This window comes from Pygocentrus nattereri, chromosome 29 (genome assembly GCF_015220715.1).
Source record: "Pygocentrus nattereri isolate fPygNat1 chromosome 29, fPygNat1.pri, whole genome shotgun sequence".
Lineage (NCBI taxonomy): Eukaryota > Metazoa > Chordata > Actinopteri > Characiformes > Serrasalmidae > Pygocentrus > Pygocentrus nattereri.
Genome location: NC_051239.1, coordinates 4,715,632 through 4,730,631, shown reverse-complemented (window position 1 = coordinate 4,730,631; position 15,000 = coordinate 4,715,632). Strand labels below are relative to the sequence as shown.

Below are 15,000 nucleotides of genomic sequence, written 5' to 3'. Positions count from 1 at the left end.
TTCTAGACTTTTCGTACTTGTAATTGATTTGTTTTAATCATTTCTCACTATAGTGGAAGATAATTTTGCTTGTTGTGACCTCCAGTCGTGGGCTAGATGGTAGGGAGCCGGCCTTGTGACCCGAAGGTCGCGGTTGAATCCCCTGGGCCGACAGTACATGTCTGAAGTGCCCTTGAGCAAGACACCTAACCCCCAGCTGCTCACCAGGCGCTGTGCATTGGGCTGCCCACCGCACTGGGCAAGTGTGCTCACTGCCCCCTAGTGTGTGTGTGCTCTCTCTCTAGTGTGTGTGTGGTGTTTCACTGCATGGGTGGGTTAATTGCGGAGGTGAAATTTCCCCGTTGTGGGACTAATGAGGGTCTCTTAATCTTAATCTCAATTGATAAGAAATGTGCTTGAAACCAGCAAAATTGTCTGCCAGTGTCGTGAGATCATTTTACTTAAGAAAACGACCTAAAACAAGTAAATAATGTCTGGGAATGAGCTAGATAATCTTATGAGTGCACAACCATCTCAAAATGGGAAATATTAGCTATAGTGGTCAGATTTAAGATCATTGCAATCAAATTTAAATCATGTTTAAATTTAAAGTCACAGTTACTTCAATTTAGAAAGTATTGGATACAAATCTAAAAGGAGTTTCCCCCAAAGGTCCACTTTCATGGTGTGTCTGTGGTTTTATGTCCCAACATGTGACCATTTTTAAATAGGCTATTTAATTCAACTGTAACTGTGCCTTTAAGACGGATATATGTCAATGACCTACGTTCGGATTGGCTGCCCTGTAGTCTGTCTGATTCAAAACACACTCCGGGCTGGAACACTTCTTTCCTAATGAAGGGGTGGGGCTGTTTGGCTTACAGTGAGTGTGTTTACATGCACTGAATAATCCGATGACTACAGAAATTCCGAGTTTGTCAGTGTCCGTGTTTACTTGCAAAGATTTGTCCCAGTCGATTAAATACCTTCTGATTACAGATTAAGGCTGAGGTGTTCATACTCACTCTATTCAACAATCTGATGGAAAATCTTCGTTGACATGCTCTCTACAAGTAATCCGATCCAAAACGACGCACATGTGTGGAGAACCACTTAGTGTAGACGTTACTGTGACAGCGAGCATCACGTGAGGTCCAGTCAGAGGGAGATGAGCAGCAGTGAGCAGTGCTTGTTTTTAATGACTTTAAAATGACGTCAGACTCAGGAAAACGTCCTTCGCATGTCCTTATTAAAGAAGGCCGAGAGGAAGACGTCGTTTTCTGAGACACACAAGTTGGACGTCCGTCCCACCGCCGTCTTTTATAGATCAGAGCATGAACTTCGTCTCCTTTGGAGACCAGTTTCTGCTCCGCCGTGTTGAACGGTATAAACTTTCACTATGACGCGCCGCGCATGCAGAACGGACTTCAACTTTCCAATAGGGAATGTGATCAGATACAGGCGTTTACACGGATATTATTCTTCTTTTTAATGGATTATTTACCCACTTCGATCAGTCGGATGGAAAATTGTATTCCGAATGGCCTCAGTCGGACTAGACTATTCCAATTGAGGTGTTTGCATGGACGTATTGTATTCCTATTGAGCTGTCCGTCAGATTATTAACGGATTATTAGGCTGCATGGAAACGTGGCTACTAATCTGAGCAATATGTTCATATGCCCTTGAGTTATCAGATACTGTGAAAACGCCATGTCTATATGAGTCAGACAGTAATCAGACTTCTGCTTTACAACCAGCCGATAAACTCTCAGCTGCTTGTTTATTTCTGGTGTCGCCGCCTGAAAGAAAGAAATCAGAGTGAGAGTTCACATTCACTGAGGTTACTGAGCGGAGTCCAGCTCTCTTTATCAGGCCTTTTCAATCCGATTTCTAGACCTTACTCTGATCTAAGACCTCAGAGTGTGCTGTTTACAAAACCATTGGGATAATCGGATAACCAAGTATGATGCAGAGCCTGAAGGACGTGCCTATTCATGCATTTATGCCACACAGTGTTCTTAGGCGTTCTTACTGTAATTAATCAATAGTTACTAATATGATCAATGCTGACAGCCCTTACTGAACCATGGTGAGGTCAGAGATGCTATCGGTTCCACTCATTCTGTAGTGACAGCTGCTGTTTCCTCTGCTTTAGGAGTGCGGGACCTGTGAGATCTTTGTTCAAGCTCAAGGTAAGGATGGATCAATACCGCAAGCTTCCTCATGCCCCAGTGTTTGATACAGACGTAGTTCAAGAGCTTTTCTCTCCGTTTCTTTACAGGAATTGAGACCAGAGTGAGCTCCGACTTGAGCTGGAGTGGTTTTTTACATCGCTCAGGTACTCGCTGCGCTGACCTCTCCTCTCTGTAGCAGAACCGTCAGTCCTGTAGCGTCTAGCTCGCCGAGAGCTTCACGTCTGCATCATCAGGGATGCTGAGGTTGGAATAAGAGTTGGGATAAGAGCCAAATCGGTGTGAACCCGAGCACACGAATGAGGTGCAGCAGCTGAGAGAGGGTCCCCACAGGACCCACCCACCACAGATCAGGTACTATTTGGGTGGTGGATCATTCTCAGCACTGCAGTAACACTGGTGGTGCGAGTGTGTGTTGCGCTGGTCTGAGTGGATCAGACACAGCAGTGCTGCTGGAGTTTTTAAACACCTCAGTCTCATTGATGGACTGGAAACCAAAGATATCCAGCCAACGTCCAGCGTCCTGTCACCACTGATGAAGAACTATAGGACGACCAGCACAGACTGTGCAGCAGCAGATGAGCTGTCTCCGAGTTTGCATCTACAAGGTGGACCGACCAGGTAGGAGTGTCTAATAGAGTGGACAGTGAGTGGACACAGTGTTTAAAAACTCCAGCAGCACTGCTGTGTCTGATCCACTCGCACCAACGCAGCACACTATAAAACCACCACCACACAGTGTCACTGCAGTGCTGAGAATGGTCTACCACCTAAATAATTGCTCATTTGGGGGGTCCTGTGGGGGTCTTGACTGCTGAAGAACAGTAAAAGGGGGCTAACAAAGTATGCAGAGTAATAAAGAGCTGTGTTTTCGAGTCCGAGAGCTCTTGCCTGCGTGCGGTGGGCCTCTGTGAGCGGCAGTGAAGAGCGGTATTGTAAAGAAAAGCAAGCAACAGCAAATTCACTTTTAAATCCGCCTCTTCTAATTCATCTTTTTCTGACCCGGCGCTGTGAAAACAGCTCTGCTGTCCCGTCTCATCCCTTCGTGTCGCCTCTGAGCAGAATCGGCGTCAGCGTTTGGCGCTGCAGATACAGAGCTGCGCTGTTAGAGTGACAGAACACACATTCAGCCCTTTCCTGAATAACTCCGCTCTCCATCCCTGCAGGAAGGAGTGTGCTTTTTTTTCCTCTCCCGGAGGGAATTCTGCAGGTCCGGGAGTCCCAAAAGATTTCTGTCAAAAATGTCACCCTCAGGCTGTTAGCAGGTTTTTTTTCCGAGCGTATCCTCAGGCTTTGATATTATTTGCATTTCTCTGTTTAGCAAGTTCACCAATAGCGACCTCTAGTGTCCAGAGCAAGCAACAGCATCCTCTTTAGCATCCTGCTCCGTGTGTGTGTGTGTGTGTGTGTGTGTGTGTGTGTGTGTGTGTGTGTGTGTGTGTGTGTGTGTGTGTGAGAGATGTAGAGTTTGTTCGGGGTGGGTGTGGGTGGTATAGTGTTTGTGCTGTGTGTGTGTGTGTGTGTGTGTGTGAGATGTAGAGTTTGGTCGGGGTGGGTGTGGGTGGTGTAGTGTTTGTGCTGTGTGTGTGTGTGTGTGTGTGTGTGTGTGTGTGTGGTGTGTGTGTGATGCAGGGTAGTGTGTGGTGTGTGTGTGTGAGAGATGTAGAGTTTGGTCGGGGTGGGTGTGGGTGGTGTAGTGTTTGTGCTGTGTGTGTGGCAGGCTTTTATTTCCTGTCTGGTTGGTGATGAATGTTTGTGGCCAAATCTCACTCTCCTCCTGTGAGAGACACTCATTTATCAGCCAGAACCAAGGTCTCTCTCTCTCTCTCTCTCTCTCTCTCTCTCTCTCTCTCTCTCTCTCCCTCTCTCTCTCCCTCTCTCTCTCTCTCTCTCTCTCTCTCTCTCTCTCTCTCTCTCTCTCACACACACACTCTCTCACTCTCTCTCACTCTCTCTCTCTCTCTCTCTCTCTCTCTCTCTCTCTCTCACACACACACACACTCACTCTCTCTCTCTCTCTCTCTCTCTCTCTCTCTCTCTCACACTCACTCACTCACTCACACACACACACACACACGTCTGGCTTCACTGTTGTTTTAGATGCTAAACACACCTTAACTAGAGCTGTTTTTGCTTTTAACACTTTCCTCTCTTCTTTTCTCTTCTCTCATCATCTCTTCTTCTTTCTCATATCTTTTCTCTCTCACATCTCTTCACTTCTCTTTGCTTCTCACATCTCCTCTCCTCACCTTTCTTCTCAGATCTCCTCTTCTCTCTCCCTCTCTCTCTCTCTCTCTCTCTCACTCTCTCTCTCTCTCACTCTCTCTCTCTCTCTCACTCTCTCTCTCTCTCTCACACACACACACACTCTCTCTTGCTTTCTCTGTCATACATAATTTTTGGCCTTTTCTCCTATTTTCTTCCCTCCCTCTCCCTCTCCTTCTCCCTCTCCCTCTCCCTCTGATTGAATCTGTGGATTGAGGATGATCCGTTTTGGGTGATTTCCATTCCCGGAGTGTCGGGTCTGTGTGGAGGTTCAGGTTTGATTAATAACTCGCCCATCCTTGCCCATTCATCATCATTGGCTGCCAGCGGGGCGCAGGCATGTCGATAAGCAGCGGACTGCTTATTAAAAATACATGCAATCCAGAAGCGCGCACACACACACACACACACACACACACACACACACACACACACACACACACACACTCTTTCACTCTTTCACTCTCACACACACTCTTTCACTCACACACACAGTCACACTCACTCACACAGTCACACTCACACACACACACACAGTCACACTCACACACACACTCTTTCACTCACACACACAGTCACACTCACACACACACTCTTTCACTCACACACACAGTCACACTCACACACACACACACACAGTCACACTCACACACACACACTCTTTCACTCTCACACACACTCTTTCACTCACACACACAGTCACACTCACACAGTCACACTCACACACACACACACAGTCACACTCACACACACACTCATTCACTCACACACACAGTCACACTCACTCACACAGTCACACTCACTCACACACACACACAGTCACACTCACACACACACTCTTTCACTCACACACACAGTCACACTCACTCACACAGTCACACTCACACACACACACTCTTTCACTCACACACACAGTCACACTCACTCACACACAGACTCACACACAGTCTCACACACACAGACACACACACACACACCCACAGTCACACCCTCACACACAGACACAAACAGTCACACACTCACATGTGCACACAACCACACGCTGCATCACATTCAGCCTTTGTTAATGCCAACCTGTCAGCCAGGAAGGTGAAGCCTAGTGTCTGTATACTTATAGATGTATAGATTGTTATTATGATGCATATCTATGGATTATTATATGGAGGTGTGTTTGTGTTTGTGTGTGTGTGTGTGTGTGTGTGTGTGCGTAATAAGTATAAGAATAATATAATAATTATTGATTTTATGCATGTTAACGTGTTTCTTTAACCATTTCCAAACCTCTCCTCTCCTCCTTGAAGAAGCCCAGTATCATTTGTAACATCCATCCAATACCTGCTTTATCTAATCAATACTTAATCATGTTATATCAGGTATGGCTGAGGATGGAATGTAAAAAATCCACACAGTGGCCGGAGAAATCCAGGAGAACTTTGTTCTTCAAACCAGCTCACAAAATATCATCTACTATGTTGAAAACAGAAACTCTACTATTTACTGTATTTATTATTAATCACATTTATTCTAACGATCAGTGTGTTTTTATCTGTGCAAACAGCTAATTGCCTGGATAATTGGTTTTAAACCATGTGTGTAGGTGCATAAGACAGTATTTTGTGTGTGTGTGTGTGTGTGTGTGTGTGTGTGTGTGTGTGTGTGTGTGTGTGATTACGTGAGAAAAGACAGGCGAGAATAAAAGGAAAGGAAGATTGAAAAGAAAAAGGAGATTTTAAAAAAAATAATTTATAACCTTTCATGTTCTAACGTTCTTGGCAGAATGGTGTTGACAGTCTTCTGTATTTACTCTTATTTGTTTATTATTCAAAACCCTGATTCTTCCTTTTTATGTTTCTACACTTTTTATGTATCTATATGAAATTTCAAAGGCGTCAGACGATGTTGTTTTGCTTGTCTTCTGGATGTTCTGTGATACGAGGCGATAATTATTATTCATTTTCAGGGTTTTAGCTCTGCTGTTTTTCCACTGTTCTACCTTCAGCAGCTACAGTGACAGTCAGAAGTTTGGACACTGCTAGTTTTTTATATTTTAGAATAACACAAAAAAACATCACACTAACTGTAGCTCAGCTGATTGTAGCTCCGCTGATTGTAACAAAACTAATTGTAGCCCAGCTGTCTGTAACACCACTGACTGTAGCTCCGCTGATTGTAGCTCCGCTGATTGTAGCACCGTTGACCAAAACCACTGATTGTAGCACCGTTGATCAAAACCACTGATTGTAGCACCGTTGATCAAAACCACTGATTGTAGCACCGTTGATCAAAACCACTGATTGTAGCTCCGCTGATTGTAGCTCCGCTGACTAAAACCACTGATTGTAGCACCGTTGACCAAAACCACTGATTGTAGCACCGTTGACCAAAACCACTGATTGTAGCACCGTTGATCATAACCACTGATTGTAGCACCGTTGATCAAAACCACTGATTGTAGCTCCGCTGATCAAAACCACTGATTGTAGCTCCGCTGATTGTAGCTCCGCTGACTAAAACCACTGATTGTAGCACCGTTGACCAAAACCACTGATTGTAGCACCGTTGATCAAAACCACTGATTGTAGCTCCGCTGATTGTAGCACCGCTGACCAAAACCACTGATTGTAGCTCCGCTGATTATAGCACCGCTGACCAACACCACTTATTGTAGCTCTGCTGATTGTAGCTCCGCTGATTATAGCACCGCTGACCAAAACCACTTATTGTAGCTCTGCTGATTGTAGCTCCGCTGATTGTAGCACCGCTGACCAACACCACTGATTGTAGCTCCGCTGATTGTAGCTCCGCTGATTGTAGCACAGCTTACTAATACCACTGATTGTAGCTCCGCTGATTGTAGCACAGCTTACTAATACCACTGATTGTAGCTCCGCTGATTGTAGCACCTCTAATTGTAGCACAGCTGACTAATACCACTGATTATAGCACCGCTGATTGTAGCACCGCTGACCAAAACCACTGATTGTAGCTCCGCTGATTGTAGCACCGCTGACCAACACCACTGATTGTAGCTCTGCTGATTGTAGCTCCGCTGATTATAGCACCGCTGACCAAAACCACTGATTGTAGCTCCGCTGATTATAGCACCGCTGACCAACACCACTGATTGTAGCTCTGCTGATTGTAGCTCCGCTGATTATAGCACCGCTGACCAAAACCACTTATTGTAGCTCTGCTGATTGTAGCTCCGCTGATTGTAGCACCGCTGACCAACACCACTGATTGTAGCTCCGCTGATTGTAGCTCCGCTGATTGTAGCACAGCTTACTAATACCACTGATTGTAGCTCCGCTGATTGTAGCACCTCTAATTGTAGCACAGCTGACTAATACCACTGATTATAGCACCGCTGATTGTAGCACCGCTGACCAAAACCACTGATTGTAGCTCCGCTGATTGTAGCTCCGCTGACCAAAACCACTGATTGTAGCTCCGCTGATTGTAGCACCTCTAATTGTAGCACAGCTGACTAATACCACTGATTGTAGCTCCGCTGATTGTAGCACCGCTGACCAAAACCACTTATTGTAGCTCCGCTGATTGTAGCAATGCTGATTGTAGCTCAGCTGATTGTAGCTCAGCTGATTGTAGCTCATCTGATTGTAGCTCAGCTGATTGGAGCTCCGCTGATTGGAGCTCCTCTGACCAACACCACTGATTGTAGCTCAGCTGATTGTAGCTCAGCTGATTGTAGCACTGCTGATTGTAGCACCAATAACTGTAACAAAACTAATTGTAGCACTGCTGACTAACACCACTGACTGTAGCACCGGTGACTGTAAGAACTCATTTTAGCCCGCTGATTGTAGCACCGCTGACCAAAACCACTGATTGTAGCTCCGCTGATTGTAGCTCTGCTAATACCACTGATTGTAGCACCGTTGACCAAAACCACTGATTGTAGCACCGCTGATCAAAACCGCTGATTGTAGCACCGTTGATCAAAACCGCTGATTGTAGCACCATTGATCAAAACCACTGATTGTAGCTCCGCTGATTGTAGCTCCGCTGATCAAAACCGCTGATTGTAGCAGCATTGATCAAAACCACTGATTGTAGCTCCGCTGATTGTAGCTCCGCTAATACCACTGATTGTAGCACCGTTGACCAAAACCACTGATTGTAGCACCGCTGATTGTAGCACCGCTGACCAAAACCACTTATTGTAGCTCCGCTGATTGTAGCACCTCTGATTGTAGCACAGCTGACTAATACCACTGATTGTAGCACCACTGATTGTAGCACCGCTGACTAATACCACTGATTGTAGCACCACTGACTAATACCACTGATTGTAGCACCTCTGACTAATACCACTGATTGTAGCACCTCTGATTGTAGCACCGCTGACAAAAACCACTTATTGTAACTCCGCTGATTTTAGCTCCGCTGATTGTAGCACCGCTGACCAACACCACTGATTGTAGCTCCGCTGATTGTAGCACCGCTGACCAACACCGGTGATTGTAGCTCCGGTGATTGGAGCACCGCTGATTGGAGCACCGCTGATTGGAGCACCGCTGATTGGAGCACCGCTGATTAGAGCTCCGTTGATTGGAGCTCCGCTGATTGGAGCTCCTCTGACTAACACTGCTGATTGTAGCTCCGCTGATTGGAGCACCACTGATTGGAGCTCCGCTGATTGGAGCTCTGCTGATTGGAGCACCGCTGATTGTAGCTCCTCTGACTAATACCACTGATTGGAGCTCCGCTGATTGGAGCTCTGCTGATTGGAGCACCGCTGATTGTAGCTCCTCTGACTAATACCTCTGATTGGAGCTCCGCTGATTGGAGCTCTGCTGATTGGAGCACCGCTGATTGTAGCTCCTCTGACTAATACCACTGATTGGAGCTCTGCTGATTGTAGCACCGCTGACTGATACCACTGATTGTAGCTCCGCTGATTGTAGCACCGCTGATTGTAGCTCCGCTGATTGTAGCACCGCTGACCAACACCACTGATTGTAGCTCCGCTGATTGTAGCTCCGCTGATTGTAGCTCCGCTGATTGTAGCACCGCTGACTAATACCACTGATTGTAGCTCCGCTGATTGTAGCTCCGCTGATTGTAGCACCGCTGACCAACACCACTGATTGTAGCTCCGCTGATTGTAGCTCCGCTGATTGTAGCTCCGCTGATTGTAGCACCGCTGACTAATACCACTGATTGTAGCTCCGCTGATTGTAGCTCCGCTGATTGGAGCACCACTGATTGGAGCTCTGCTGATTGGAGCACCGCTGACCAACACCACTGATTGTATCTCAGCTGATCTTAGCTCAGCTGATCTTAGCTCAGCTGATCTTAGCTCAGCTGACTGTAGCTCAGCTGATTGTAGCACTGCTGATTGTAGCACCAATAACTGTAACAAAACTAATTGTAGCACCGCTGACTAACACCACTGATTGTAGCTGCACTGTAACACCACTGATTTACAGCACCACTTTCATTTAAACCTCACACTGTAAATACAAAATTACAAATACTGGGTTCATGTTTTTATTGTAGCTCAATTCAAAAGCCATTTAATGTTATCTGAGTAACACCACTGTCATCTTATGACATATGAAGCTCTCATATTTATCTGCCTTCTCAGAATCTTTCCTTCCGTTGAGATGTCCGCACAAAGTCATTACAAAACAGCTTCGTGCTTTTTTAAAGAATATATGACCATATGAGGCACAATAACTGTGTTTTTACAGTTTAAACTGAAAATCATACACCTGTCAAGTCGTTGCTGTGCCATGCTGTTTTTCATGGAAAACATGACTAAAAAACACCAAAACTTGAAACGCACTGTTATCAGCTTTCGTTGGGTAAATTAGGAATGGAGCGAAGAACACACCAACGGGAGCTTTTTTAATGGCTCGTTTAATGGCATCAGAGTTGTGGATGAAACCATTTGCCACCACAATGGCAGAATGACCCAAAATACAAAACTCCAGTAGATACACCGCACTGTGCGGAAGTCAGAGACCACTATTCATTTCTTTCATTTCCAGTCAAAACGTGCATTTTTTAAACAACTTTTTTCAGAAGACACTAACATAATCCACTTGTTTAAGGAAGGAGAAAGTCAGTGAGAAAATCAGGGGTTTCCTAAACTGGAGCTCATGATAATGAAATAAAAAGCTACAGATAAAATGTTCCTCCTAACAACCACCTGGAAGACCTGATCGACACCAAAACTGCCCCCATCAGATAAACAGCACTGAAAGCTTTCATCTCTGAGAGAGAGGAGAAGGTCAAGCTGCTCCAGGTCTGAAAACATCCACAGGTGTTTCCGTCCATCCTTCCACTGTGAGAAGACCACTCAGCGCGGTGGGTCTGAAAGGACGTGTAGCTGATCAAGAAGAACCTCACTGAGAAAAGGAATTAATAGAATTTACAACCATTTGTCACTGCGTTTGCACACTGTGGAATTAGACCTCTGCATTTAACCCATCTGTGCAGTGAAACACCCACACATGCACGAGTGAACACACACACTAGGGGGCAGTGAGCACACTCGCCCGGAGCGGTGGGCAGCCCTATCCACAGCGCCCGGAGAGCAGTTGGGGGTTAGGTGTCTTGCTCAAGGACACTTGAGTCATGCACGGTCATCCAGGGGGATCAAGCCGGCAACCTTCCGGTCACAAGGCTGGTTCCCTAACCTCCAGCCCACGACTGGCCCAGTGGGAAGCTGAACGATGGACTGACCATCCCAGAGTCCAGACCTCAACACCACTGAATGGGTTTGATGACTACAGAGAATCATTAACCAGCTTCTCAGACTGAACTTTGGAGGCGTGTCTGCAGATTCTTTGAGGAGCTGAAAGTGAGACTCCTGAGAAGAACGGAAGCTGGAATGAAGGACAGAAGAAAAGATTGTTGAGGCTTTGGGTTTTTTATGACCCTAAAGCTGTAATAGCTTGTGATTAATAGCTGTTTTGACTGGCGTGTAAATAAATGAGGGGTGGTCTCTCACTGTTGGGCAGTTCTGTAAGTTTGCAAACTTCTTTACAAGAAGATGAAGGCAAACGGAGAGACACTCTCCGCGGCACGGCCGTGGTTAAGGGCGGTACGTGAAGCGTTGTAGGGCGAGATTTGGCGCTCCGTTATGGAACATGAAGGAGGCGGGTGTAGGAGGGGCTGCTGTGGCGTGAAGCGTGTCTTTGTGAATTTAAATGAAGTCTCCTGCGTGAGCCGAGCTGTTTCCGGTGCGCTGGTTACCTCTGATGAGTCTGAGCTGAAAGGAAAAGCGCTTTTGAACTCGTCAGGAGCTCACAGATCCTTCACTCGTCTTCCACCTCACAAACACCAGCGTAATTGAGGCGCTTTCGTCTTTTCGGGCACGCTCACCTAAATGGGTCACTGTTCCCCTTCATTAGCGCTGCTCTTCACCGTCTGATCTAGAGGAGCACTCGGAGCGTTGTCACTTCAGCTCCGATATCATCAACGGAGTGACCACGTTCGGTTACAGAGCTCGAAGCCGAACTAAATTCATGAGGTCTGGAACGTTTGTGTAGTTGATGTATAGCGTAGAGTCTAGAACGCTAATGTAGCACATAAGTAATGGAAGCTTATACACCTCCAGTTAGCATAGTGCTAACTGCTGGCCCAAGTTGTTGTGTACTTGCCTCAAAGATTCTGAGCTCACATTGATTCTGAGGTTAAAAATAATAATAGTAATAGAAATAAAAACAATAGTTGTAATTAAAGGTCAACACATTTGCATAAACACACATAACCTCAAATGCAAAGTCTTCACTACATCAAAAGCTTAAAGCAATAAAACAGCAGGCTAAAACTGGAGAGAGAGAGAAAGTAAGAATAAGAAAAAAATGAAAGAAAGAAAGGGAAACAAACAATGAAGGAAAGAATGAAAGAATAGGGAAAAAAAGGAAAATAAAGAAAGACAAAGAGAAAAAGAAAAGGGAGAAACAGAAAGAATGAAAGAAACAAACGGGCAAAAACAATGAAGGAAAGAAAAAGAAACTGAATGAAACAATAGAAAAAAAGCAGAAAACGGAAAAATAAGAAAGAAAGAGAGAAAAAAATAAAACAGAAACAAAGAATGAAAGAAAAAAGAAACAAAAAGGAAAATAAATAAAGAAAAGGAAAACGGGGAGAGAGAAAGAATGAAAGAAATAGAAAACGAAAAGGGAAAAGCAAAGAGAGAAAAGAAAAGAAGCAAAAACAAAAAGAAAAGAAAAGCAAAAACAAAGATAAAGACAAAATGAAGGAAAGAAAAAGAAAGAAAGAGTGAAAGAAGAGAAAAAGGAAAGAAACAAAGTTAAATAAGGGAAGAAAAAGAGAGAGAAACAAAAGAAGGAAAGAAAGAAACAGAAAACAAAAGAAAGAGGGGAGGGGAGACTACAGAAAGAGCTGGTCATAGCAGTAATAGCTCTATGCAAATGACATGCAAATTAGACAGTCTTCATATATAATAGCAGACTCATCATGACCAATCAAAATGACTCTAATAACTAGGATTGGTTCAGAAAAGTGACCACAGCGTCAGATTCAGGCAACAAAGAGTGTCCATCACGCACATCTTAGTGTCGCTGTCCGTCAAGCCCTGAATTCCCAAGTGGTCGTCTTTCACTCAGCTCTGCAAGGATGATATGATGAAAATTAGAGATCTGTGCTCCTGTGGATTCCACTGGACCTGCGGGACCCACCACGATATCTAGCGGCGCAGGACTAATTTTCAGTGTTGCGTGTGACAGCGGGCGGGAACGGGACCAGCAAGCATGACCCTGCACCTTAAAGCAAAGCCTAAATAAAGTAGAACAATAACTAAATCATATAAAACCCCGTTTTCAAGAAAGTTGGGATGCCGTGCAGGATGTAAATAATAGGATGATTTGTAGGATACAAATCATCCTAAGGGGGCAGTCGTGGGCTGGAGGTTAGGGATCTGGCCCTGTGACCGGAAGGTTGCCGGTTCGATCCCCAGGCTGACAGTCCATGACTGAGGTGTCCTCATTGCTTGAGGTGTCCTTGAGCAATGAGCTCGGGCCCAGAGAAGGTGGCAGCGTTTCTGGATCCTGTTTCTATTTGTTTTTTTCTTTGTGTTTTAGAGGTTTATCTTGCGTTTATGGACGAAGTGATGACCTGTGTTCACAGACAGTGGTTTTCAGAAGTGTTTCTGAGCCCATGCAGTGATTTCCACCACAGAATCATGTCTGTTTGTAATGCAGTGCCGTCTGAGGGCCCAAAGATCACTCCCAGAAGATACTGGTTTTCGGCCTTGTCGCTTTCATACAGAGGTTGATTTGTTGCGCTGTTTGATGGTGCAGTCTTTCACAGAGCGGTGAACCCCTCCTCATCTTTACTTCTTTTTTTTTTTTTTTATTTCAACCAGCCTTCTGTTGCTCCTGTCGAACTTTTTTTGGAAATGGGGCTGTATATAAACAATATAAACTGAAAACAGTTCAAAGTAATTGATCACGTGAACAACACACACGTTCTCGACGGCCACAGCTGGCCAGCAAAACACAGAAGACAACCACTCCGTGGTGCTTACTGGGAATAAACGCCGTTTGGTGAGGTTAATTCATGGTGAGCCTGATGATCGTGACTGCTGTGTGAATGATGTATTTGTGATTGGACCGTGTCAGATATCGGATGTCGGTCCGCCTTGACAGGACTGCGCGGACGGGAACGGTACAATTGAGTCCAATTTTCTGCAGGAGTGGAAACAGATCTAATGGAAATACCCTGTTCCAACTCCTGCACTGTCTCCGCTTCTGGTAGGATAGCTCTGGTAGACCTGGAGATGCACAAAGAAGTCCTGATGTCATGTCACAGCGTCCTCGAAAGCTAAAACACTGTTATTTCCTACTGTTACTATATTAGTAAGAAGTTTTGCTAACACTTTGTTTGGAGTGATTCTTTGTAGATGATCAATAAACTCTTAATAGATTATCAGTAACACATTAACAACATATGTGAAGTAGCAGTAGTGAAGCTTCTTTATTCCACTGAAGTAAATATCTTGATGTTCTGTTGATACATTACTTAACTTAACCCTAAACTAAACCTCAACCCAAAACCTTAGCCTCACCCTGGCCCTAATCCTAACCCTAAACTAAAGCTCAACCCAAAACCTGACCCTCACCATGGCCCTAATCCTAACCCTAAACTAAACCTCAACCCCAAACCTTAGCCTCACCCTGGCCCCAATCCTAACCCTAAACTAAACCTCAACCCAAAACCTTAGCCTCACCCTGGCCCCAATCCTAACCCTAAACTAAACCTCAAACCAAAACCTTAGCCTCACCCTGGCCCCAATGCTAACACTAACCTTAACCTTGACCCAAAACCTAATCTTAACCTTGGTCCTAATACTAGCCTTAACCTTAACTTCAACCCAAATCCTGACCCTCACCATGGCCCTAATCCTAACCCTAATCTTAACCTCAACCCAAAACCTAATCTTGACCCTTACCCGGGCCCTAATTCTAAACCTTGGCCCTAATCCTAACTTCAACCCAAAGCTTAATCCTGACCATCACCCTGGCCCTAATCTTAACCTCATCCCAAAACCTAATCCTGACCC

The 15,000-nt window shown here is 45.1% G+C and overlaps 1 protein-coding gene across 1 annotated transcript in view; it reads left to right on the top strand.

Moving 5' to 3' along the window:
- glt1d1 (glycosyltransferase 1 domain containing 1) overlaps positions 1 to 15,000 on the top strand; it is a 90,196-nt gene that overhangs the window by 13,238 nt on the left and 61,958 nt on the right. The window contains exons 5-6 of the mRNA XM_037535978.1: positions 2,138 to 2,174; positions 2,264 to 2,320. Of these exons, the coding sequence (XP_037391875.1) occupies positions 2,138 to 2,174; positions 2,264 to 2,320 (94 nt within the window). The remainder of the gene's footprint in view (positions 1 to 2,137; positions 2,175 to 2,263; positions 2,321 to 15,000) is intronic.